This window comes from Lissotriton helveticus, chromosome 6 (assembly GCF_964261635.1).
Source record: "Lissotriton helveticus chromosome 6, aLisHel1.1, whole genome shotgun sequence".
Taxonomy (NCBI): domain Eukaryota; kingdom Metazoa; phylum Chordata; class Amphibia; order Caudata; family Salamandridae; genus Lissotriton; species Lissotriton helveticus.
In genome coordinates this window covers 1406507320-1406533504 of record NC_136067.1, presented here as the reverse complement: position 1 = coordinate 1406533504, position 26185 = coordinate 1406507320, and the positions used below count along the sequence as shown (strand labels likewise).

The window sequence follows — 26185 nt, the reverse complement described above, 5'->3', positions numbered from 1 at the left end:
AGTGAGCTTAATGCAGACAGGCAACACCAGTTGGACCTGCTTGCATGCTCTCCACTTATCTCTGACACTCGCCATATCCCCTCCCATTGCTTGTCAGTAGTGCACTATGGAGGCGTGTAATCAGTCTTCTACAATCCATCATGTCTATGGGTTACATCATCTGTGTGTTCGTGCAGCTCATCCGAGAATGAGAACCAGTGCCTGTGGGCCATGTGTGCCAACCTAGCATACAGCAAGAATTTTCCCCGGACTTACCCTAAAGCACTCCTGGGTCTGTTCAAAAGAGATGGACTTCTTATTCAGATAGAGATCACCCTCGATCAGGCACCCCCCTCCCACCACCCTGCATTGGACATATCCCTTGAAAGAGCAGAGAAAGGTCTCAGAGTCCACAGGGGCAGGTCTTCTGCATAAGGTGCGTTTTTTAGGACCACCAACACCACTCTGTGCCATACCTGACCCATCTGCTGCAACTAATACAGTAGGTTATCAGGGACATCATTTCCCATCATGGAGACATCATTTCCCATCAAGATATGCAGGTCGTAGGGCCCGCAAGAAGAGATTTTTCCCACGTTGGTTTCTGATCAAGCCATTTATTGCTGCCCCATTGCTATATATTAGAGTAAAAGATCAGGAAGTCCCAGTCCACCATTCCTTCAAGGGAGCTTCAGAGTGTCTAGCATGACCCTGCTCCATCCACCCACCCATACCAAATCCCATAACAGTTTATCCAGTTGCACAAAAGTGGACGAAGGGATCAAACCCATTACATTTTGTAACACGTACAGACATAGTGGTTGGAAGGCCATCTTTGCCACAAAGATTCACCCCATCATGGACAATGGGAGTGTTTTCCAGAATTCCACTGACCATCTTTTCCATGTTAAGAACATAATGGGTTTCTCGGTTTTGTGTGACCTAAATCCTGAGATATCGGAAGGCATCTCCCTCCTAGTACAACCCTAGGCCCTGCGGGAGCATTGTGTCTGTCCATCCCAGTTCAGCCAGGTGAAACAGTTTGGACTTTGTTCTGTTTGGGTTAGCCTGACACCAGACGAATCTGCTTAACCCCTCCAACAACATTGGAACTAAGCATTCTGGGTCTCGAAGATAAACCAGGGTGTCGAGGTAGACTCCCTACAGACCAAGTTTCTATCGCAGCACGAATGTCAGTGTCTCGGCCGCCAATACAAAGAATATAGGGGCAGTGGGCAACCCTGCTTCGTCCCTTGCTTTAACTCCTAAAAGTCTGAGATCACATTTCCAGTACTCACCTGCGCCACTGGACGCATGTATAATAGTCACACCCAGTGTATAAAATTGGGGCCGAATCCCATATGTCATCGGACAGACCATATGTAGAGCCACCCCACTTTGTCAAATTCCCTCTCAATATAGAGGGCTGCCACCTCATACCGATCCACTGAGGAGGCCACCATATATATGATATGATTCAGACGTTGTAGAATATACATGGTGTTCCTCCACGGGATGAGCCTGGTTTGATTTCATTGTATCAGTATTTGTACCATCCGCAGTAGTCTGTTGGCCAGATCCAAGCATAGTATTTTGAAATCTGTGTTAAGCATTGATTGCGGTCTATTAGAGGAGAGCTCCGTTAGATCTTAAACGTTCCTTTTCCCCTCGCCACTGCTTTTAATTTTTCCAGTAGGATTGACAGGAGCCCATCTGTCCAAGGGGTCTTTCCGGACTTCATATCACCCAGTTCTTCCTTTATCTCTTCCAACTCTAGGTGGCTTCAAGGAGTTTTTGATGCTGTTTACCCAGTCTGGGCAGGGCAGGGCAGCCGTCTGGAGATACTCCTCCAGAACTTTCTTGCCCACAAATGGCACCCAGGCAAAACTATCCCGCAGGTATTCTGTGCAAGGGGCATTAATGTGGTCACGGGCCATCATTACCATTCCTTCACCCCCTCGCAACAAATGAATTTGGGATTATGGTCTGTTACTTTTTAACAGCCATGCTAACATTTTACCTGCTTTATCACCTTCCCTAAAAAGTCTTTGTCTGTTTTGAGTGCAGGTGTATTTCTCCAGTCGTACCAAGGTGTCTCTTATCTGTGGTCTGCTCCGCGTTCTCTGCTGGCCGTCATCATGGTCCTGGTCAGTGTGGCTATCCCAGGCCATTTGTGTATGATCTGAATTTGTGAAATCTTGCTCCAATTGCTCTTGTACTCTGTGCATGTAGCCTATGTATTTGCCTCTTAGCACTGGTTTATTAGCCTCTCATTCAGTCAGCCTGCAATCAGTGGCGTTCAAGTTTTCTCTAAAGAAGCATGTTGTTAACTCTTTCACATTCCCCCGGAATGTCTCAGCCTTTAGCACTATCATACGGAGTCTCTACAGCAGGATTTTGGGTCTAACCTTCCCAGAAAGTAACGAAGCCAGCAGTGCGGAGTGATCCAATGGATGTTGGTTAAGGTATGGGTGTAAGAAAAGGAGGTATCCCCAACTAGAGTTCCTAAATTGGGATCACTAAGTGTTTGGAAAGACAATTATTTAGGAACAAGAGTTTTAAATAAACATGGACTGACAACAAGTGTGACTGACAACAAAGGTTACTGAATATGGATAAACAATGCAGAGGAACATATCATCGAAAAGATACTTTATTCAAAAATATATTTATTAGGGATCTGGTTTTAAACATTCATTGCCGATCCAGCATTGATTATCATAGTGTGCATTTTATGCTTATTGTGCATCACAGTACATTTTAGTGTAAATATACATTTCATAAATAGATTCAGGTGAATACATAAAATAATATTTTTGTGATGAATCGGTTACAAGAGATAAACATATATACACGTAACGGTGTATACAAAGAGTAGTGGGGGATAGGGAATTGAGTCTACAGTAACTGGATTAATTCAGGTCCCGCAGACCGCCACCAATAGGGTAACACCAGGGGTCAGACAGGCCAACCGGGCCGGCACAAAGACAGTCCCTTTTGAGTCATGTGGCAAACCCTTAAACGGGACGGGCTCAAGGTATTGCAGCACCAGGGGCCCGTTTCACCCTCCAAGCTGAAGTAAGCTGGCCGTGGAGAGGGCCAGTAGATGGGGACAAAATAGCTGCCTCGCACATACCATCCTTACTGATAAGATGCAGGCGAGGTTCCCGATGGGGGAGCATGAGTGAGACCCAGCAGTCTGTCCTGAAGCATGGTTCAGGCTGCTGATCCTTGACAAAGACAGCCTGCATGCAGCATTCCTGCTTAAGATTTTCACCGCAGTCCCCAGTCCCATGGACCTCAATCATTCAATGGTGGAGTGTAGATCCTATAGACCCCAACCACTAATCAGGGGAAGAAGCTTACTTCTGGCTGCTAGATTGCAGGAGGGCCAGTCCTGTGGATGAGAGGGTGGCAGACAGGAACTTGTTGCTCTCTCCCGTTTTGTTTGGGAATACCTTGGGGGTAAGAATGCAGCAGGATCTCAATGCTCTCTCCTGCTTTGTTTAGGGAAAACATCTCAGGCACCAAGGTAGCTCCTACAGGAAGAGTGCAAGGGTTGCTGCTTCCAAGGTAATCCAAGTTAAAAAATGTTTTTTTAATGTTGCCAGTGAGAGGCATTCGTAGCGGGATGCAGAGTAACAGTGTCAGTGCTGGGAAGTTAGGTGAAGGCCGTGGATTTACACCAGAAGGGTGATCCCTAGCCCATCTCCACTCAGCTACTTTTTAGCAGCTCAACCGTGCATTCGGCCATCTTGCTAGGTTTCCGCAGGCGACAGTCTTTCTTGATTTTGCTTGCTGCTGTGGTAGGTTTCATCTCTGTCAGCGATAGCATTGGAGCGGCCATGGAGGATTGGAGGATTGCAGGATTGTAGCCTTCAGATCCCTGGGGGTGGTGGTGGCTCGATGGGGGGCTTTTCTCAGGGATATTCTCAGTAAGGCGAGTCCTAGCCTGGGACCTCCCAGCCGAAGCTCCTTACCCATTGGTCATCTTGGATGTGCAGTTGGCACCATAAGCCGCCATGGCCACCCTACACCGCCTTGGAAGTGATAGAGCGGAGTCATAATCAGTTGCCACCCATGCACACTCATGTCGGTTTCAGCATTGTTCTTTTTCAGTGCCTTAAGACAAGGATCAGTGAGAAAAACAGCAGGTCACAATGCGCAGAATCCTATTTCTGCACAAGCAGTACCTCCCAAGAGGTGGAGGTCAATCAAACCAGAGACCCGCAGAACTGAGCAAGCGAAGCAGCTCATTAAAGTGGTAACGACAATGACATAGCTCCCCTGGGGGTCAATGACACCGTATGCCTGAAGGGCTTGCCGTAGTGGGGGTCAGCGTAGCAGAGAGACGCATGAGCCTCAGCGGAGAGTATTGCGGCAACCCCATAATCCAGAAGGGGCTTGTAGTAAAGTGCCCCTTTTGTATGGCTAGCCCCCACTTTTTGCCTGATTTCTGATGCACTTTGACTGAATGTGGACTGGGTCCTTGCTAATCAGGTTCCCAATGCGTGTGTTCTTTCCCAAAACTGTACCTTCGTTTCCACAATTGGCACACCTCTGGCACACATATAAGTCCCTTGTAAAAGGCACCACTGGTACTCACATGGTACTGAATGCTAGGACGTTTGATATCAAACTTCTCAGCATAATAAAACCACACTGATGCCAGTGTTGGATTTATTGTAAAATGCACTCTGAGGGCATCTTAGCAATGCCCCCTGAAAAACAACCAACTTTCTGGTGTGCAGCTGGCTAGTCTGTGTCGATTTTGTGCATGGGGTGTGCCAGGAGATATGGCGGAGCAGATTCCAGCACGTCAGGCATTCACAGAGGGAAGACCTGAAACTTATGCCTGCGCGTTTCCTTGCAGTCCGTTCTGGGTACCTGGGACACGAACAGGACAAGTTGCAGGGGAAGGGGACAGAAAGGGTCACTGACTCTCCTTGTTCATTGCAGGGCAGGGACTCCACTGCTCTTAAAACACATGAGAGCTGAAGCCAAGATTTTTGTGTTTCCAATCAGGAGCGGGGATGTTAATATAAGCAATGATTAGTAGAGGTCTTTTAAAAACTATGTACATCAGCAGGTTCTCTTTTCCATGCCCGCGTGGCTAATGAGAGGCAACGCATAACAAAACAGTGGGTACATTCCAGCTGCTTTCCTAAAGTGAAGGGCTGGGTGAAACTGTGAGGCAAGTGCATGCGCCTTCACCACCTGCTATATGTGCAGTCAGATTCAGACCTTGAGCCTCCAGGCTCTGTAGTCAACAACCTGGCCACAAGATGACGTCCTGGTCACATTTATCTTTCTGGCTGCAAAGCATTGTTTCTTTTCTTGGAATACTTTTTATTGCATTTTTTTCACCATAAAAACACTTGCATATACATGTCACTTTTCAATGAGGTTCAACATTTAAGTTACTATCTTAACATCCCATGGTCTTTGTGAGTCACAGTCTAAGATACAAGGCTTCGAGTCTGTTCAGCTGCCATGTGCTGATTAATCTGGCTGTGCTTCATTGTCTGCGCCAGACAAACACAGGGACATTTTTACAAAAATATTTCGGAGTGCAGTCTGACGCCAAATTCGGCAACACCACGTTCTGATATTTTCGAAATGCAGGGATGCACCGTATTTACAAAAATACGACGCTTAATAATGCAAGAGTACCTGTGCTGCATGGGCAATTGTTTATGTACAGAAAGGAACACCATATACACATAAACAATCTTGAAAGGCGATTTGCTCTTTCTATATGTGCTGCAGAATACAGAACACAGGGAAAGAGTGAAACACGAGGAGAAATTAATAATTTCTCCTTGTATCGTCATTCTAAGAGCAGGGGCTGCATTACACATGCAGCGTATACTCCTTCATTTCGCTGAGCGCACCTTTTAAAAGGTGCACCCAGTGCAATGAAGGATAATGCACTGCATTATGATGAATGCGCTGTACCCAGGGCAGCCACGAACCCACGCTACCCTAGGGGCAGCGCATTCTTGTGAAAAATGGAGCGGCTGCATTGAAGCAGCTCCATGTTTTCACAGAGCATGCGCAACCAGCCTGCAATTTCAAAGAGGATTAGAAATCCCCTTGCAGGCGGGTACAGCCAGTGACTGCACCTGCCTGAAAGGTGATGTCTGGGGGGTCCATAGGACCCCCTTTCCCCCCTCCAGAAGGCTGCTCTCAGGGAGTGCACTGACAGTGCACCACCGTTTAAGCGATGCACTGTTAGTGCACCTCCTAAGAGCTTCTTTGCCTCTGTGCCCATGTATGTAATACGGTGTGGGCACAGAGGCACAGGAATTCCCTCATTTGCATGGGGCATGCCCCTATGCAAATTAGAGAAGGCCCCGTGAAGGTAGCGCTGAAAGCTTTATGTGCGCCAGGGCTATCAGTATTACAGAAGCGTCAAGTATCATTATTACAGAAGCGCACAAGCATCTGTGGCCCCTTCTGTACTATCAAAGTGCCCCGGGGGCACGCAATGTGGGTGGAAATGCCCATTGCGCCCCGGGGGCACTGTGTGTAATAACTAAGTATTCCCTGGTCTTAGTTTTTGGTGCTGCCCCAGCCTTGTAGATATGGGGCAGTGTTAAAAACCAATGGGTGTTGAGATGGAATGCCCACTGCAAAACCCATTGCACAACCCTTGCACGCTAAGTGAAGCGTGAAAAGGGGCCTTATTTACAAGGCGACGTTAAGCCAAATTAAGTCCCTACAAGTGACATTCTGGTGGCAATATCCCCTTGTACATATGGCTCTTAGTTTCCCCGCTCTCGTGCGAGATCTTGCTGGGCAATCCTGTACCTGAAGGAGCAGAGTGTAAGCTTGTGCCTAGGTAGATCGACATAATTGGGCATACCAAGGATAATGAACTGCAGTGATATTGGAGGTCTAATGTCTGGTAGCGACGATAGTCCCAGCATTCTACTTGCATGATAATTCCACAAAACCCTACATTCCCAGTTTGCGTGTACAAACATGCCTCTCCCTTTCACACATTTCACTAACTTATCATTTACAGCTAGAACAGTTTGCTGTTATTATTGAAGGCCCTGTTTAGGATCATATGTTGCAAATTATCATTGATAAAATGTAATAATATAGTCTTTCTACTACAGCAAGTGCAATCTCTACTTGATCTCATGGGTTTATGTCTATGGATTTCAGACAGCACTCATGTGTGAAGAGCTGCTGGAGAGCTTGGGGACTCTGTTACAAACTCAGAATACCAACACAGTGATAGTGAGCCACACTGCTTGTATTATTGAGAACCTGAGCCTTTCAGAGAACATCCAGGTGTGTAGCATGATTGTCCTTTATCCACTGATATTGGTTTAACGATCAATGAAAAATCCACAGTGTGTGATCATGTTTCTAGTATCCAGTCTCCAAGGTGTTGTCCCATCAGCCCAGTGTTATCTTCGGCTGTCATGTGGTAAGCCGACTGTAACTGTGCATCGCTTTTATCTGGCTCAATGTTTTTAACATTATTTGTTCTTCGTCACTTTCTCATATCATCTAGTATGTTCATGTATATTTCTGATATGTTCATGTATTTCTCTGGTATGTTCATGTATTTCTTTGACCAAGGAGACAGCTGCATATATTTATTTTATTTATATTTTAAGAGAACTGGGCATTGAAAATAAGCAAAGGCAATGCAAAAGGTCTGGCTTATAAGTGAAAAGGTCTAGCTTATTAGTTAAAAGGTCTCTTTATTTACTGGTGAGTTGAGGCATGCTCTCACTCATCAAACATGCCCCCTATTGCCCATTCTTGCACTCATTCATTCATCTACTAATTGACTAATTCAAGCGCTTGCTCACTTACCCATCCACAATACAAATACAGAGAGGCAAGTACATGCAAGACAAATTAAGAGAATAAAAGTAGAAAAAGGAAAATGTTCCACCACCTAAATATGGCAAACTTGTGCTTACAATAAAAAATGTAATAAACTGAGCAGCGGGTTTTGCAATAGTATTATGCACAGTATATATTTTCTTTATGTTCCAACATGGCCACAATAGTGAGAAGCAATATGTTGGCTGTTTGCCTCTTTTGAACAGTAAAACATTGATGCATTATGGGCAATACCATTCAAATATGGCCATCCAGTTTAAAAGCAGTGGTCATGTGGTATGTGGCAAACTGTCCATTAAATGTGCAGCAGACGAGCAGCCTAATAGCACTCTCTGTTGAGCTGCAGTATGGAACCTGCCAAAAGAGAAAATGGACAACTAAACATTTGTCCCACCATCCCTTTCACTGAAGCACACTCAATTTTCAGGTGAAGATGTGCATGGGATCAGGCAATATGCCATCACTCAGGGCAGTAGAAACAGTGGCCGAAGCGGGCACCCATTGCCCAATGTTGTATACCGTCATGGATGGAAAGAGTGTGAATGGCACTCGAGGATAACTGCTTCCTATACTACACTTTCCAGAGGAATAATGATATGAGTTATGAGGGTCCCCCCATTCAGCTGGTGAGGGCGGTGGGGTACCCTGAAGGGATGTACCTGCAGGGTGTTCTAGGGGGACAGAATATACCTGTTCTTAATATTCTTGGGGCACGCATTGATTCCCCACAGATCTCTAAAGATCCATACATAGCATGTCAGAGTCTTGATCTGCGTACTGTCATATGGGGTGGGACTTCAATACAACATTCTACACTGGAATGGAAAGGTCAGGGACTTATTCTTTTGTTCGTTGGCCCATGGTATGCAGTCCTGCATAGATTGCTGGTTGACGTTGAGGGATGTCTGCGTGTGGGCACAGAAATGTCTGACTTTTTTGCATACCCTGTTGGATTATTCCCCTATTATTCTTGACCTTAAACTGCCATCACAGGTGCATTGTGTCCTTCTGTGGTGCTTCCCTTCAGAGGCCCTGATGGATGCAGTTTTAAAGACTGAGATCAGAACTAAAGTTATTGTCTACCTTTGCATCAAATTTGGCTCAGTGTCTATTAGTAGTATTCTGTGAGAGGCAAAAGGTCTGGCTTATATCTGTGGCATATGCATTGCCACGCAATACATGTATCTCAGTTTCATCCGAGGTAGTGTGGACAGGACCTACAGAGGGTTGAGTTACTCCACATTGCTACTGGTGACAGTCAGGTGGTCATAGATATTCATGCAAAGGTATTTGAATTTATGGAATTGGCAGACTGAGGTTAAATATTTTGGCAAATATGCCATGGCCAGGGCCTATTGTGAGGGTGAGTGGCACACTGGCTAAGTTGCTGCGGCTGGCTTTTGGCAGAGGGATTGGTAACGCCAGTGAGTATAGGAATGGATGCATACATTATGAGTCTGCTAACATTCTAAATTGCTGTTGTGACTACTATGATGCACTTTACTGATCTCAGCTAGGTTCCTATGAATAAGAAGCACTGCAGTATTTTGAGAAGGTGACTCCTGAATGGCTCAAAAACTCAGATAGCAAACTAGTAATACTGCCCATTACAATGAAAGAAATAAAGAATGTAGCAATAGACATACCTAAAGGCAGAGAACCTGGCACAGTCTGCTGTTAGGTATAACGAATATATTGATGACCTTGCCTGCTTATGCTTGAAATGTTAGCTCTAGCGCATGATCACATAATTATTCCACTGCCCCTTAGAAAAGCAATGAGTGTTATTCTTTTGACACCAAGAAAACCTGAGTCCTCTCATGTGTTTTAGCCAACCCCTGTTGCTCCTTAACACCGACACTAAGATTCTACCCAAAATCTTAGCCAATCGACCTATCCCTTATATTCAGCGACTGGTCATAAATGTCCAGACAGGATTCATGCGTGGCTATCCTACACTGCCACCTGGCGTACTAACCATCCCTTAGCCTTTTCCTCTTCCACTGGAAACGCTTCAGTTCCCGAGGGGATACTTTTTGTGTTTTTTGAATCTACGACAGGAAGGCGGCATCCCTTCCATCCTCTCCATTTCAGGACCTCTCTCCCCTTCTAGGGTTCCCACCTGGGACCCCTAGCCTTGTGTATTAGGATATCCTACAATGCACAATTTACATATTTTTCATTACTATAGAGAAACTAAGCACTGAGATAAAATCTGCTGCTGTCTTCCTCAATATAGAGAAAGTTTTTCTAATGTGGGGCTACATAATGGCAGGTATGAAGAGAATTGTACTGGGAGCTGCATTGCTGTGTCTTGGCTCTCTTTATTATATTCAACCATGTTACCAAATTAGTCGGCGGTATGATATCCCAATCACTTGCACAGCAAGTGTCATTCTCAGATGGTTCCCTATCTGAGAATTACATTTTACTGTATGTGAGGGACCCTGAGGTTAACTTCTCCCATATGTTGCTTGAGATCATTGCATTTGGTGTTTTGGGTCTAAAGATCAGTTGGAATAAATGTTTAGTATTCCCCTCTACTGTCAGCATCGCTGAGTGTCGGGGACATCTCAGAGTGCTAAGATTAATTGGGAAACATAGTGGGCCAGGCTTTGATAGATGACCAGTGGAGGTATTACTGTTAAAAGACAAGTAAGTTTCAATTAGTTAAAATTGTTAAAAATGTTGCAACGTAAAATACAGATTAATTCACATTCATCACCCATTAAATACAATAAGATAAAATCCTGCCGGCGGCCAGCAGAAAGCTGATTATAAAAAAATAGTCTGCGCTTTTAAGTTGCCAAACGGCTTGCGAAGAGCACAGTGGTGCTAAAGTGCTTGTGTGTCAAGAATGTCACGCAGGGTCAGAAACGTCAAAAGGAACCTGTTGAGCGGGGCACGTGCTTGTGACAATTTCGGGCTGTTAAAAGACGAAAGGGAACTTGCTGAATAGCAGGCATACATTTTTGCATTTTAAATGTATTCAACAATACTACTATACACCTGTGCGACTCAGTGCACTTGGAGTCGACTCAAAGCATTTGGACTGGTCACAGAACCTATCAACATCAGATGATCCCACAAAAAAGTATGATTTTCAGCCGGTCATGTACATCGGTGGCAGCCTAAGAGAAGACATTTATGTTGAACTGGGGAAAGGATGCAACATTAATTAGACTCTTCCCCTCACCACCATTTCGCATGAGGCTCCTGGGATATTGTAAGGAGGCCTCACCTAGATGATTCACAGCTTTGGCTCAATGTAGGATGGTGATATGTTGGGCCAGGTGTCCTACTCCCAGGGTAGTAGACTGAGTTAAAGTTCTTATTTTTTGTAGCAACACATTTTATATATTTATGAATCATTCCTTCCTTACACATCCAGACATATGGATTTCTCAAAGACAATACCTGCAGTATCTGAAAGAGACACGTTAGTATTAGATTCCTTACCTTAGAATATCCCCAGGCGTCAGACTGGATCCGGAATTTTTTGCGTAGCAGTACCCTTGCGCGTCGGTAGGCGTCGTCTGCGGCTCCGCGTCCGTCGTCGGCGTCGTGGGCGCCGTGATGACGTCGTCAGAGTACTTAGACGCCGCCTCCGCGTGCTGACGTCAGTTCTTCTTTTTTCCGCGCCAGCAAGCGCAGATCTGGAAAAAGCAGTAACCCTAGTCAATTTTGACTAAACTTTTTGATCCTTTTTGATTACTATTTCGAAGTCTCTCGACTCCGAAACAGTGCCGATAGGGATGCCCGGCTTCAAGCATTGCGACGATTGCGACCGGCTGATGTCGGTCACGGATCCTCACCGTGTGTGTTTGTCGTGTTTGGGCGTCGACCACGACGACAAGGCCTGCTCCGACTGCCGGGCCCTCTCCCGTCGAAAGCCAGGCGGGAGCGGTCCCGTAGGCGCCTCGAACTCCGGCAGTCGGCCCCGCGGCGTGAGAGGTCCCGATCCCATGGGAGGTCGAGGGACAGGTCGCGGGCCCGGAGCCACCACAGCTCCGAGAGTAGGCCGCACTCCTCCGGGTCGAAGTCGTCGTCAGGTAAGCGGCACAAGAAGTCCAAGCGGCGTCATCTCTCCTCGGACTCCCCCCGACGCTCGCGCGATGCGGCCGGGGGTTCGGGTGACACCGCCCACGCGGCTCCGTCGGAGTCGCGGGCGCCGCGTCCAGCCCCATACCCTACGGTCCCTGGGCTCAACGCGATGCCGGAGGAGGTCGAGCACTTCCTCATGGCCATGAGGAAACTCTCTCCTCCGATGGGCTCCGCGGCGCCTCCGGGCCCAGCGGACCCGTCTGGGAGCCCTAGCGGGTCGGCGGCTCCGGCCCCGACGCTGTCGGGTGCTTCGGCCCCGACGCCGCCGATGCCTTCGGGCCCGGCGCCGCAGGTCCCTGTTATCCCGACGCCGCCGGCGCCTTCGAGCCCGGCGCCGAGGGGTCCAGTTGTTCCGACGCCGCCGGCGCCTTCGGGCCCGGCGCCGCAGGACGCCGCTGGTCCTCCTTCGGGATCTGGTTCGTCGCCGGTGGATCTGACGGCCTCCCCGGCGTCGGGCCCTCAGGTGTCGCCTCCGGCGCCGTCCTCTGGCAGCGGCGGCCCCGGTTCTACTTCCGTTCCTGTTCGGCCGTCGGGACGGCCCCGTTGGGCGCCGCTCCATACGCCGTTGGGTGAATTTTACTTTTATGAACAGGCCCCATTGGTTGAGGACCCTGAATTTCAGGAGATGGGTGAAGGAGAGGACTGGGAGGGGTCTGAGGACCCTCTGACCAGGGAGTGTCAGTCTCATGAGGACTAGACAGGAGACCTTGGGGAGGCCAGTGGCCTGGACTCCTCTCCAGACCCTGGGTTTGTCTCCCCTCCTACCGTGGCTTCGGAGGAGGGGGCAACATATAGTGTGGTGCTGATGAGGGCTGCCAAGGCCTTAAACATTGAGCTCCCCGTCGCGGCCGTGAGGACTAACCTCCTCACTGAGGTCCTTAAACCGCAGTCAAGCTCGGCCGAGCCTCTGCTGCCCTTTAATGAGGCCTTGACTGACGTTCTTCTGGGCACTTGGTCCAAGCCCGCTACGGGTTTGCCCGTAGATAGGAACGTGGCCAGACGCCACCGCCCAGCCCCGGGCGACCCATGTTTTCTGTCCTCCCACCCTACCCCCGAGAGCCTGGTCATCCAGGCCTCCAATTCCCAAACCGCATTCCCGTCGGCCCCGCCTGATCGGGAATCCAAGAGGTATGACCAGTATGGGAAGAAGATCTTCTCATCCATTAGTTTGGGCCTGCGGTCTTCCAACACCGCCTGCCTCTTGGGACGTTACACCCACTCTGTGTGGGATAAAGTCGCGGAAGTGCTGCCAGAGTGTCCGTTGGAGGTACGGGCCAAACTCAGCCAAGCCCTTGTGGAGGGCCGGGATGCAGCCAAGTATTCCATCTGGTGTGGGCTGGATACCACTGACTCGCTGGGTAGAGCGATGGCAACGACGGTGGCGGTCAGACGCCACGCCTGGCTGAGATCCGCCAACTTCTCGGCTGATGTCCAGAGCACGCTCATGGACATGCCGTTCGATGGCCGTCGCCTCTTTGGTGACAAGGCAGACCATGCGCTTGAGCGTTTTAAGGACTCCAGGGCTACGGCCAAGTCCTTAGGCCTCTCGGGCCAACGCCAGCAACCGGCTGCCTATCACTCCTTTCGTGGCCACGGAAGGGGTGCGCCCGCACGTGCCGCCAGCCACGCGCCGCAGGGCAATACCCAACGCGGTGGTGGCCGTGGGAACCGCCGTCCAGGCGGTCGTGGGCAGCGGCGAGGTCAGTCCACACCTTCCCCCGCAGCATCCGCCTAAAAACCCTCCTAGTCCATGCTTTCAGGCCCATGTGACGCCAGTGGGGGGCAGGGTTCGCCATCACCACCTCCACTGGCGCACTGTCACGTCGGACAGGTGGGTGCTGCAGATCGTCCGAAGGGGCTACTCCCTCCCCTTCGAGGCGACTCCTCCAACCATGCCACCGCAGAACCACCGTGTATCGGGGGATCCCTTGCGACTTCTGCAGGAGGAAATTACGGCCCTCTTGGCCAAAGGGGCCATCAAGCGCGTTCCTGGGCCAGAAGTAGGGTGTGGTTGCTACTCCCACTACTTCCTGGTACCCAAGAAAGGCAAAGGGGGCCTGCGCCCTATCTTGGACCTACGGAACGTCAACGGCTTCCTCCGGAAGGAGAAGTTCAAGATGCTGACGCTGGCTCAGGTCTTAGCTGCCCTGGATCCAGGAGACTGGATGGTAGCGTTGGACTTGCAGGACGCTTATTTCCGCATCCCCGTCCTGCCGGCCCACCGGCGCTACCTGCGGTTCACGGTTGGCCACGAGCACTTTCAGTTTACCGTGCTCCCCTTCGGCCTTACCAGCGCCCCACGGGTGTTCACAAAGGTGATGGCGGTGGTCGCAGCTCATCTGCGCAGGTTGGGGGTTTCAGTCTTCCCCTACCTCCACGACTGGCTGTTGAAGGCGGGCACGCCCCAGACAGTCGTCAGCCACCTCCAGACTACGGCAGACCTCCTGCATCAGCTGGGGTTCTCTATCAATGTGCCAAAGTCACACCTGTGCCCCTCTCAGAAGCTCCTCTTCATCAGAGCGGTTCTAGACTCGGCGCAGTTTCGGGTTTATCCACCCGAGCAGCGGGTCTGGGATATTCAGGCTCTGATTCCCATCTTTCAGCCGTTATCCCGGGTTTCGGTCAGGTTGACGCTGCGGCTTATGGGGCTGATGGCCTCCTGCATCCTGCTGGTGCATCACGCCAGATGGCGGATGCGGGCTCTGCAGTGGGACCTGAAGTTTCAGTGGGCCCAGCATGAAGGCAACCTATCCGACCATGTCCTGATCTCGGAGGGCACTGCGAGACCGTTGCAGTGGTGGCTCACGGACCGCGAATGGGTCTGCGGCAGATCCCTCTCCCTTCCCCAACCGGAGCACGTAGTTGTGACGGACGCGTCCCTCCAGGGCTGGGGAGGCCACATGGGAGAGGCGGAGATCAGAGGCCTCAGGTCTCCGGCGGAGACTCGACTCCACATCAACATGTTGGAGCTTCGGGCGATTCGTCTAGCACTGAAGGCATTCCTCCCCTCTGTCCAGGGGAGTGTAGTGCAGGTGTTCACGGACAACACCACCGCCATGTGGTACTGCAACAAACAGGGCGGAGTGGGGTCGTGGACCCTTTGCCAGGAGGCTCTGCGCCTTTGGCAATGGCTGGAACATCAGGGCGTGACCCTGGTGGTTCAACACCTGGCAGGTTCTCTGAACGCCAGGGCGGACGAACTCAGCCGCAGGTGCATGATGGATCACGAATGGCGTCTGAACTCGGACGTGGCGCAAGGCCTCTTTCAGCAATGGGGAGAGCCTTGGTTAGATCTATTCGCCACCGAAGAGAACGCGCAATGTCATCAGTTCTGCGCGTTGGAATTTCCAAGGCGGCACTCGCTCGGAGACGCTTTTCGTCGCGAGTGGAGTTGCGGTCTATTGTACGCCTTTCCGCCTATACCACTTCTGCCCAGAGTGCTGAAGAAGATCAGGCGCGACCGGGCCGAAGTCATCCTTGTGGCTCCGGACTGGGCTCGAAGGTACTGGTATCCCAAGCTACTCAGTATGTCAGTCGATCCCCCGGTTCGTCTGCCTCTTCAGGAGGACCTTCTGTCGCAGCAGCAGGGGACGGTCCTCCACCCGAACCTGTCCAGTCTCCACCTCCATGCTTGGAGATTGAGCGGCGACAGTTGAGGCCATTTGACTTGCCTCCTGAAGTCTGTAACGTCATTCTGGCAGCCAGGCGTCCCTCCACAAAGTCGGTATACGCCTGCAGGTGGAACAGATTTGTGGCATGGTGCACAGCAAAGGCTGTGGATCCTCTTGCTGCCCCTCTTTCAGAGGTTCTTCTCTTCCTTCTTTCTCTTGCCCAGCAGGGCTCTGCTCTGGGCACTATCAAGGGCTACCTTTCTGCCCTTTCAGCCTTTCTCAGGCTACCTGATCAGCCTTCTTTGTTCAAGTCCCCTATTGTGAATAGATTTCTTAAAGGCATCACTCACACTTTTCCTCCTGTTCCGTTTGTGATGCCTCAGTGGGACTTGAACCTGGTTCTGACTTTTCTGATGTGCGCTCCCTTTGAGCCACTTCACAATTGCCCTCTTCGCCTTCTGACTCTGAAGACTGCTTTCCTGGTTGCCATCACCTCTGCCAGGAGAGTGAGTGAGCTCCAGGCTCTTTCTTGTACTCCACCTTTCCTTTCTGTCCATCCGGACAAAGTGGTGCTTCGTACCAAACCATCTTTCCTGCCCAAGGTCGTCACGGCCTTCCACATTGGGCAGTCTATCACCTTGCCTACCTTCTTTCCGCCACCGCATCCCTCTAAAGAGGAAGAGCGGCTCCATCGTCTGGACCCAAAACGTGCGCTCTCGTTTTATCTGGATCGCACACGCCAGTTCCGGGTGGATGACCAACTCTTTGTTGGTTACGTGGGCGCTAAGAAGGGGAAAGCGGTGCACAAGCGGACCATCTCCCGGTGGATCATCTTGTGTATCCAGGCATGCTACTCCTTGGCTAGGAAGGAGCCCCCTGCTGGATTGCGGGCTCATTCTACCCGAGCCACGGCGACTACCACTGCCTTGGGCAGGGGTGTGCCCTTACAAGACATCTGTCAGGCAGCTACGTGGGCATCGCTGCACACGTTTGCAAGACACTACTGCCTGGACAGCCAAGTCCGGAGGGATGGCTTCTTTGGCCGTTCCGTCCTCCAGGACTTTCTGGTGTGAGTATTGGTTCGCAGACCCACCTCCGGGGTTGGTATTGCTGGGGTATCTATTCTAAGGTAAGGAATCTAATACTAACGTGTCTCTTTCAGATGCACAAGTTACTACTTGTGTAACGATATATCTGTAAGAGACATTAGTTAGTATTAGATTCCTTACCGACCCACCCATCCTCCCCGTTATGCGAACCTATATCTAGGGTTAGGGTTGTCCCCTTCAGGGCCCTAGTTTCAATGGCACCAGTGTTGGTTTTTAACATGGCTCTGCGTTTTCTGGCGCGGAAAAGCTGTGTCTAAGAACTGACGTCATCACGCGGAGGCGGCGTCTAAGTACTCCGACGACGTCATCACGGCGCCCACGACGCCGACGACGGACGCGGAGCCGCAGACGACGCCTACCGACGCGCAAGGGTACTGCTACGCAAAAATTTCCGGATCCAGTCTGACGCCTGGGGATATTCTAAGGTAAGGAATCTAATACTAACTAATGTCTCTTACAGATATATCGTTACACAAGTAGTAACTTGTGCTTCTTGAACGTGCAGCTCCCAACCTACAGCCTAACAACTTGGGCCTGGATTTACAGGTATTTCAGGTAACGTATCTGATCCAGCGGAAGGGCAAGTTTGAACAATTCACTAAACCAAGTGTTAGACCTGGCGTGAGTCTCCCTTCCATTTTGACAAATTGCCTCCTCTGTTTTGATATGTTTTTGCTGGTTATATGCTTTGGGCACTGTGCCACTGCTATTCAGTGCCACAGTGCAAGTGCTCCCTATGTTAAATTGATGTACTAATTGATGATTCCATGATTGGGTTATTTGATTTACCTGTCAGCCCCTAGTATAGCGCACAATGTGTGCCCGGGGCTTGTAAATCAAATGCTGCTGGTGGGCTTGCAGCACTGGTTGTGCCACCCACAGAAGCAGCTTGTAAAGTGTGTCTCAGCCTGCCATTGCAAGGCCTGTGTGCAGTCTAGTACTGCCATGTCGACTTGGCAAGTGCACCCACTTGCCAGTCCCTAAACCTTCCCTTTGCTTCATATTAGACATCCCTATGGCAGGCCCAAAGGCAGGGTGCATTGTAAGCATAAGGTAGAACATGCTCTGGTGTGTGTAGCATGTCCTAATAATGAACTACAGCCATGTTCGATTTTCACTATTGCAAGGCTACCTGTTCTCCATAGGCTGGAATGGGCAGTTAGATTATTACATTCTTATAATCCTAACTGACTCAGGGAACATGGTCGAAATTCGAATTTAGTATGCCTGAACTCAGAATAATAAAATACATATTTTAGTAAAGTTGGTTTTAATATTCTGTGTTTGAAAATACCACTTTTAGAAAGTATGTATTTATCTTGCCTAGCTGTCCAGGCCTGCCTCTGCTAGGTTGTGTATTCCTTGTCTGGGTTTGTGAGTGACAGGGCTGGGGGATTCCAGGAGACAGGCTGGGGCAGCCCAGTGGTGAATAGAGAGATCTGCATCTAGATGGGAGGGAGGAGTTGCACCTGGGACCTAAATAGGGCAGGGCCTTCCCTCTACAATGCTGGCTCCACCTTCTGTGGCTTGTCTGATGTCTCTGCCCTGCATTGTGAAAGGAGAGAGGGAATCTTGTCAACAAAGTATTCCAGAGCTGTGCCTTGCCTCCCCTGTGATGGCTCCACCTCTTGTGGGGCGTCTGATGTCTCTGCCCTGCACCGTGAAAGGAAGGAGAGAGTCATGTAAACAAAGTGCTCAGGAACTGGTTTGGACTAGGCAGAGGCCTCTCTGCCTTCAGAGAACAAAGGATTGTTGGGTAAACATATTGGGACCCAGTCCCAAGAACTTTAGATCACTTCTGGAACAAGAAACATTTTGCCAAGGAGAAGAACCAGGGAAGCTGCAGGAGTTTGACTGCCCCTCTGCCAGTGTGCTGTTTGCTGGGTTGGCCTGCAGTGGTTGCTTCAGTGCCAAGGAAAGGAGAAGGAACTTTTTAAGGACTTTCATCATCTACAGAATATTTTCCAAGGGCTTGAACTGTGCTTGCCTCCTTCTGAAGTCTCAGGGACAAAAGACTTCATCTCCAGCTCCCCTCTGAATTTCCTTGCTGGGAATTCTCAACTCCAGACATTATTTGCGTGTCGCTGGGAGTTGGAAGCACAACGCAGCGAGAGGAAGCGCGTCGCTGCAGCAGCTGAAACCGTCGCATCGCCGGAGAAGCGAGCCTTCGCCGTATCTCCCTGGAAGCGTGTGTTCATTGAAGCTGCCTGCTGTCGCATCACCGGATAAGCGTGACGCCATCAAGAGAGTCGCCATCGCATCACCGGAGAAGCGTGCCGCAGGGCCTGTCGCGGCTCCAAAGTACAGAGTCGTCGCAAGGCTGCCAGGGAGCTTACGCAACATCATCGCAGCATCATCGCATCGTTGCATCAAGGGCGCCATCTTCTTGCATCGCAACCGGATCATCGCATCAAGGCGCCATCTTGCGCACCGCAACGGGCCCGCAGGCTGAGAATCTACGCATCACCTCCGCACCGGTAAGGATCACGACGCATCCCCTACTCTGCGCAAGCATTGAGACAAGACTCATCATTTCCCCCGGATCACGGAATCGACCCATCTCCCCTTTTGCGAGTGTTTTGTTTACTTTCTGTTACGCATCCAGGTACTTTGTTGAGAACTTTGTCGCATTTATCATCAACTTGAACTAAGTAACTTTTATCATCTTTAAAGCAGTCTTAAGTGTAGTATTGTGGATTTTTGTCATTTGTGGTCTTGTGTTAAGTCTATATAAAGAATACTTATTTTTTATAAAACCTGTGTTGTGTCCATCTGTAGTGTTTTCACTGTATTACTGTGTATATTCACAAATGCTTAACACACTGCCTCTGAGATAAACCGGTCTGCTACCAAGGGGTGAGCAGGGGTTATTAAGGAGTTTAATCCCCTTATCCTGATTTAGGAGTAAGGGTCCCTATTTGGATAAAAGTGAATACTGTGAGAAGTTAGCCTGGCATATGATGTCCACTAGTTCTAGTGGGAACCTTGCACCAGTCTAATCGATCGATGGTGGTTGTAAAGTCAACCTTATAGAAAGCTATCCTAGTGGTAGCATGAACCAGCAGTCTTCAGGCTAAGACTTCAGTAGGCGAGTTAAGCAAGTTGTTTTTCCAATTATAATCCCTTGAGTACCAAATGAAAGGACACCACACAAGGTATATATAAATATATATGTATTTAATCTAAGCACAACCCCTCTGCGATCTTTATGAGGTCAGAGGAAAAAGTACAATACAAATCACACCGTTAATATACGATAAGTTCCACAGTATACGTTATGCCCTAGGGGCCTCACAAACCATATTCTAAGAAAGTGGTATAAGTACCACAAGAGAATTAGAAAGCAGGCCTGGGGCCTGTGGAATCGCTGGGGCTACACTAATCGACCAAAGGTTAGGAAGTAGGAGGCCCACGGGAGACGCGTGCAGTGTCTAAACACAGACACGTGTTACCATTGACTTTCTATGGAGATCGTAAAAGTTACAAATATACAATTTAAGGACACTTCCGGATGGACTAGGGTGGAACCCTTTTAAACTAGTCGACTTCGAGAGTCAAGACCCACGGGAGCACCGGAGTACTCGTGTTACCTCACCCAGGGAAGCCGGGTGCATAGGTGTCTTTTCGTGTCGGGTTTCGTCGTCGTTTTCTATGGAGAACTGCAAAGAAGTGCTGCAGGCGACCAGAGGAAAAGTGTCCGGGTGGATCCAAGGGTGGATCAAAGATCTGAAGAACCTGAAAGCAGAAGGGACAGAGTCTGGGTCACTAGCCAGTGACCAGGAAGGAACCAGGTGATGTTGGGTGATTTCAGGTGAAGTAGTTGAAATTGTCTCTTCAGCCACGAGGTCTAGGAGGCATCGACGATGACCAGGCGCTGGATTAGAGCTGTCCCACAATGGATCTAGATGACTGCGGTGTGGGTATCCAGATTGGACCCAACAAGCCTTGGCAACTGCAACCCACGCAGGATGTCGAGATTGGCTCTGTTGCAGACCAGCAAGGTCTGTGGCGCTTCTCCTTTTCAGGGAAGCTGGAGCAAGCCTGGAGCAACCAGGACAGCAAGTGTAGTTCAAAGAAAGGTCTTCAGGGGGCTCACTAGCCAACGGGCAAGGAACCGGGAAGACGCATCGAGCTCAGCAAAGGTGGGGCCCACGGGACACTCGCGGATTATGGGGGCCTGGGCTTCGGTGCAAATGGTGCTCGGGGCTGGGGCTTCTCGTACCCCAATGCACAACTTACTGAGGCTTCAGGAAAGGAGTCCAGGTAGCAAAATGCAGGCTGTCCAGGGGTTCCGGTCCCAAGTCTCTCGTGTCCACCACGGGTCTCAGCTTTGCTGGGGATATGGATCGGAGTCAGAGAAGTCTGGAAGTCCAGTTCCTGTGTCGCAGAGTCTTCAGGGATCCGACGGGAGCCTTGAAACTGCAGAACGGCAAAGTTGCTGTTGGTGCCTGTTTGCACAGGGTGGTCACTCCTTGACCACAAGGGAGATAGCTTCTGTCTTCCAGTCAGAATGGAATGTCGAAGGTCCAGGATATGTCTTTCAAAGATTCATCCAGGGTAATCTAAAGTCCTAGGGACACAGCTCCTGTACTTATACTAAGGATGGGGACTGGACTACCTGGCTAGGTCCCTCCTATGGATGGACCTGAGAAGGGGGTGGTTACACCCCTTTCCCTTTGTCCAGTTTCACGCCAGAGCTGGGGCTGTGTGCCCCAGCAACTGGTTTGAACCAGGCTATGCATGGAGCACCTTGTGTGCCCCAGGCAGTGTCTAGAAGCATTCACTGAATGCAGCCTTCCCTGCCCCAATACACAAAACCCCTGTCTGGGGAGGTGCCAGCACCTCCCTGGACAGGAAATATATTGTCCAGGCCTCCCCTGCTGAAGTTTTGTCCAGCAGCAGGAGGTCAGACTCGTGTCTGTGGCAGCAGCATCCATTTTGTGATGCTGAAGCTCTGTTTAACTTTAACCGGGTAAAGCAGTAACTACATGTCTTCTCCCTTTAGGAGGGTGAAATGCTACCCCGCCACCAGAAATGGCAGGGGGTAGTATTCCAAAGTGTTTGACACCTTACACGGCATCTTTTGATAAAGCCAAACCAAAGTTAGCATTACCGCGAGGATTATAATGCACTTAAGAGTATATGGTATGGCTATATCATAGAACAGCTATAAGGAGATGGTTCCGAAAGCTGCAGAGGGGCTCAGCTCATGCTAGGGCACCCTCTCACATAAAACCAAGCACTCTGCCTCTAGGATTGTCGAGGCCTACCATTGGAGTGGCTCATAGGTGTATATGTGTCTATATATAAAGGTAGATATAGGTATACTATATCTAAGTACGGGGTGATTACACCACCTTACCCAGGCTATGTGAACAGACCTGTGGTGTCAGTTTGGAAGGCAAACCAAGGGTGGCACAATACATGCTGCAGCCCCTGGTAGGCCTAAGGTGCACCTATGCCCTGGGTACCTATGGTACACTATACAGGGGCTCACAAGGGTGACCCAGTAACCAATCTGGTATGTACCTAAAGTACATGGTATCAATTTAGCGAGAGAACAGCTGGGTTTTGGGTCTGATTAGCAGGCCCACAGCCACACTAAAGTCGAAAAACCAGCAAAGCACCAGGAAAAAAATGGGCGTAACCTTATGGTCAGATTCCACCTTCCTACAAATACCATTGCCAACTAGAGACCCCCAGATCTAACACCAAGTATTTCAAATGGGGCCCATACACATTTACCCAAGTGTTCATTCACACTCCCTGGCCAATCCGCTGGGGAATCAAGTTTTATAATTCATTTAAGTTCTGATTAGTTAATTCTCTGTAACCACAAAATTGATTTAAATTAACATTTCAATGCCTAACTAATTTTCACAAATCAACACTCTTTCCTCTGGTTGATGGACCATTAGTTGAGTTAGTTGATGGTGCTATTAACAACTATGTAACTAATCCACAGATCTCAGTGAAATAACCACAGACTCGGGGTAAGATTCATAAGCTTTATCTGAGACTTCAGTCATAAAATGTAATGCTCATATTACAGATTCACAGTGCAAACTCCGTCATTCTCAACATGGGAGAATAAAAAATAATAATTTAGCAAGAATCATTCATTAACACAGAATTCATTCAACAAAATCAAATGCAAAAGAGTGGATAGATGTAGAGACAAAAGGCATATAATAAAATATGTTTATAAAGAAATATGCAGATTTGAGACAGAATGATAATTACCTAATGAAATACTGAAAACCACCCCTCTGGCCAAAGGGCTGGTGGGGGTCCTCTGAATTAGGGTCAGGAGACAAAGACTAAAGGACAGGATCAGGACAGGACAGATACTTACTCGACTTCTCTATAAACCCGACGCACCTGGGTGCTTCCCTCTCTTACACTCTCTCCCTCCTCAATGTTCTTCCAGAATCTTCAAATCTAATCAGGCTGTCATTTGGATCTGAATCTTCCCAGTCTGCTCTCTTTTCTTCTAGCAACTCTTGCCTCTCTCTCACTCTCCGCATCAATGTGTGTCTTACTAACTTAAGTCACTAAAGTTATAGTCTTTATTTCTACATGTCCCACCCTCATATGGTCGGGGCCAGGGGAGTTTCATCACACCACACTGACATATTCATTTTTGTTAAAGTTCTTTTTGTCCTGCAAACCCTTCCCCTTTAACTCATTCACAACCTTAATTCTCATACATGTATTGTTGCAATATTACACGCAACCTTCACCTTATCCCTCTTGATGAACTGGAATCCACAATTAAAACCTGCTTACTTCGCCTCCCTCTCTCTGACAGTACTAATGACCTAACCAACCATTATAATAACTCTATTCTCCAAGCCCTTGACGAAATTGCCCCAATTAAACTCAAACAACAAAAAAACAACCCTCCCAAATCCTGGTTCAACTCTGAACTCAATAATGAAAGACGATCCCTAAGACAATCTGAACGTGTTTGGAGAAATCATCCCACCGATGACAATCTTACCCTCCTCAGAACTGCCAGAGTCCAATACAAAAAACACATCTACAATAAAAAAGCCTCCTTTCTCCGGTCACAACTTGACCAAGCTAAAAACCGACCTAAAGAACTCTTTAGCATTGTTAAAAAACAAACCTCCACTGGCCCTCCTAAAATCTCTGCCTCTATTGACAAATGTGAAGAAATCGCCAGCTTTTTTAGCAACAAAGTCAATAAGATAGAACTATCCTTCTCCTCCCTCCCCCCTCTCTCCAACCCTCCCACACTCTACACACCCTCCCCAACACCCCTTTATCTCTTTCGTCAACTCTTCCCACTCTCCTCGACCCATCTCTTACCCTTCCTGCTCTCACGCATTCAGACCTCTCTACTAATAGACTCATAACTAAAAATAATGCTTCTTGGAGTGAATTTAGTCCAGTTTCAGTGTCATTGATCACTAACATCATGACTAAACTCAAACCTTCCTCCCATTCCAAAGATCCTCTTCCCGCCCATTTGGTCCAAGACCTCAAATCTACCATTGCCCCTATTTGGACCAATATCATCAACTCCTCCCTTGCCACTGGTTGCGTCCCAGCCTCCCTTCAGCTTGGTCAAATCTCTCCCATCCTGAAAAACACCTCTGCCGACCCAAATGACCTTAACAACTTACGCCCTATCTCTAACCTTCCTTTCCTCTCTAAAGCCCTAGAAAAATGTGTCCTATCACAACTTGAGAACCATATCCTCGACTTCAATCTCCTTGATGTTTTTCAATCTGGTTTCAGAAAAGGCTGTAGTACAGAAACTGCAATGTTAAATATCACAAATGACATTCATCGCTCCCTTGACAATAGTGAATCCTCTCTACTGATCCTCCTTGACCTCTCGGCAGCATTTGATACTGTCCATCATCCCACCCTTCTAAACACCCTCAAAGATCGATTTGGCTTGGAAGGCACTGTACACAAATGGTTCTGCTCCTTCCTTCAAAACAGATCACAGCAAATCAAACTTAGCCACTTCCTCTCTAATCCTCAACCTGTCTCACTCGGGGTCCCTCAAGGATCCATCCTCTCCCCAACCCTTTTCAACCTTTTCATGGAACCACTCACCCTCATTCTCAAAGAAGCTAAAATTAGTTACCAACTCTACGCAGACGATACACAATTATACTACAAGATCAAATCCCACAACGACATCCTTCACCTCAACGACACCCTAACTAAAGTACAAGCCTGGTTCCATCTAAACCATCTCAAACTGAACCCCAAAAAAACAGAATTCATTCTTTTCACCCCCAAAAACAATACCCTTCCCATCCAAATCTGGATCAATGATATCAAAGCTCTCATTTGCTCCCTCTCCACCTCTAACTCTGTTAAATCACTTGGCATCAGCATCGACCAGAATCTCAACCTCATCCCCCACATCAATAATGCCACCAAAAGTGCTCTTTTCACCCTTCTCCACCTCAAGAAACTCAAACCTTTCATTCCAGCTGATGATTTCAAAATCGTTGTCCAATCGCTAGTCCTCTCCAGGATTGACTATGCTAACGCCACCCTTGCCGGCACCCTTAAAACCCATCTTGCACCGATTAAATCTGTCCTCAATCTAGCTGCCCGACTCATCTCTGACTGTAAAAGATTTGACCACATATCGCCCGTCCTCAAAAATCTTAATTGGCTCCCAATTGAAGGAAGATCCTCTTACAAGATTGCCTGTATCACCCACAAAGCTCTTCATCAAAACACCCCCGCCTACCTTGCAACTAAACTAAAAAAAGCAGGCTGCACCAGGTCCCTGAGAAGCACCGACTCCCTTCTCCTGATCCCACCTAGACTTAATTGTCAAAAAACTCAATCCCGTGCATTCTCTGGTAATGCTCCTACCATTTGGAACTCACTCCCCAAAAACCTTCGCTGCAACCCCGTCTTACTCTCTTTTCAAAAAAGAACTCAAACTACTTCTCCACAACTTATATTGGGGTACCTAACATGTCCACTCTCTCTACTCTTATACCCTCCCCCCACCTTGTCTGAATTCAACATCTTCTCCCCTGTTAACTGTTTCGCCTATTTTTAATTTGTACCTGTCTCTTACTCCCCCACCTTATCATATACTTTTTGCAAACTGTATCCCGTTGCTAATTCCGCATATATTGCTATTCTATCTTATTGTGTCTAACTCTGTTGTAAAGCGCTCTGATACTCCAGGGTCCAGCAGCGCTATATAAAACCCTTGAAATAAATAAATAAATACATTTATTAACATCTAATACAGGCTCCATGGACGAGGGATACACATCTCCTTTTTCTCACCTCTTCTGTCCTTGCTCCTTGGCAGCTATTCAACTTGGCGGTCATTTGGTCACATTGTGAATCCACTGAGCATGCATGGCTCTCTATCATCCGTCGCCATTAACAAAGAAATCATAAACAGACATTCATTTCTCAAATATATAGTTCTCACTGTTCACCACCCACTTCTACTCTGCCCCATGTAATTATTATTCTCTTGAGCAGAAG

At 48.6% G+C, this 26185-nt stretch overlaps 1 protein-coding gene across 1 annotated transcript in view; it reads left to right on the top strand.

Annotated features, from left to right (window-relative positions):
- The window catches only part of LOC144761766 (uncharacterized), a 638918-nt gene that overhangs the window by 539280 nt on the left and 73453 nt on the right, over positions 1-26185 (top strand). Inside the window, exon 10 of the mRNA XM_078647014.1 lies at positions 7156-7284. Within this exon, the coding sequence (XP_078503140.1) occupies positions 7156-7284 (129 nt within the window). The remainder of the gene's footprint in view (positions 1-7155; positions 7285-26185) is intronic.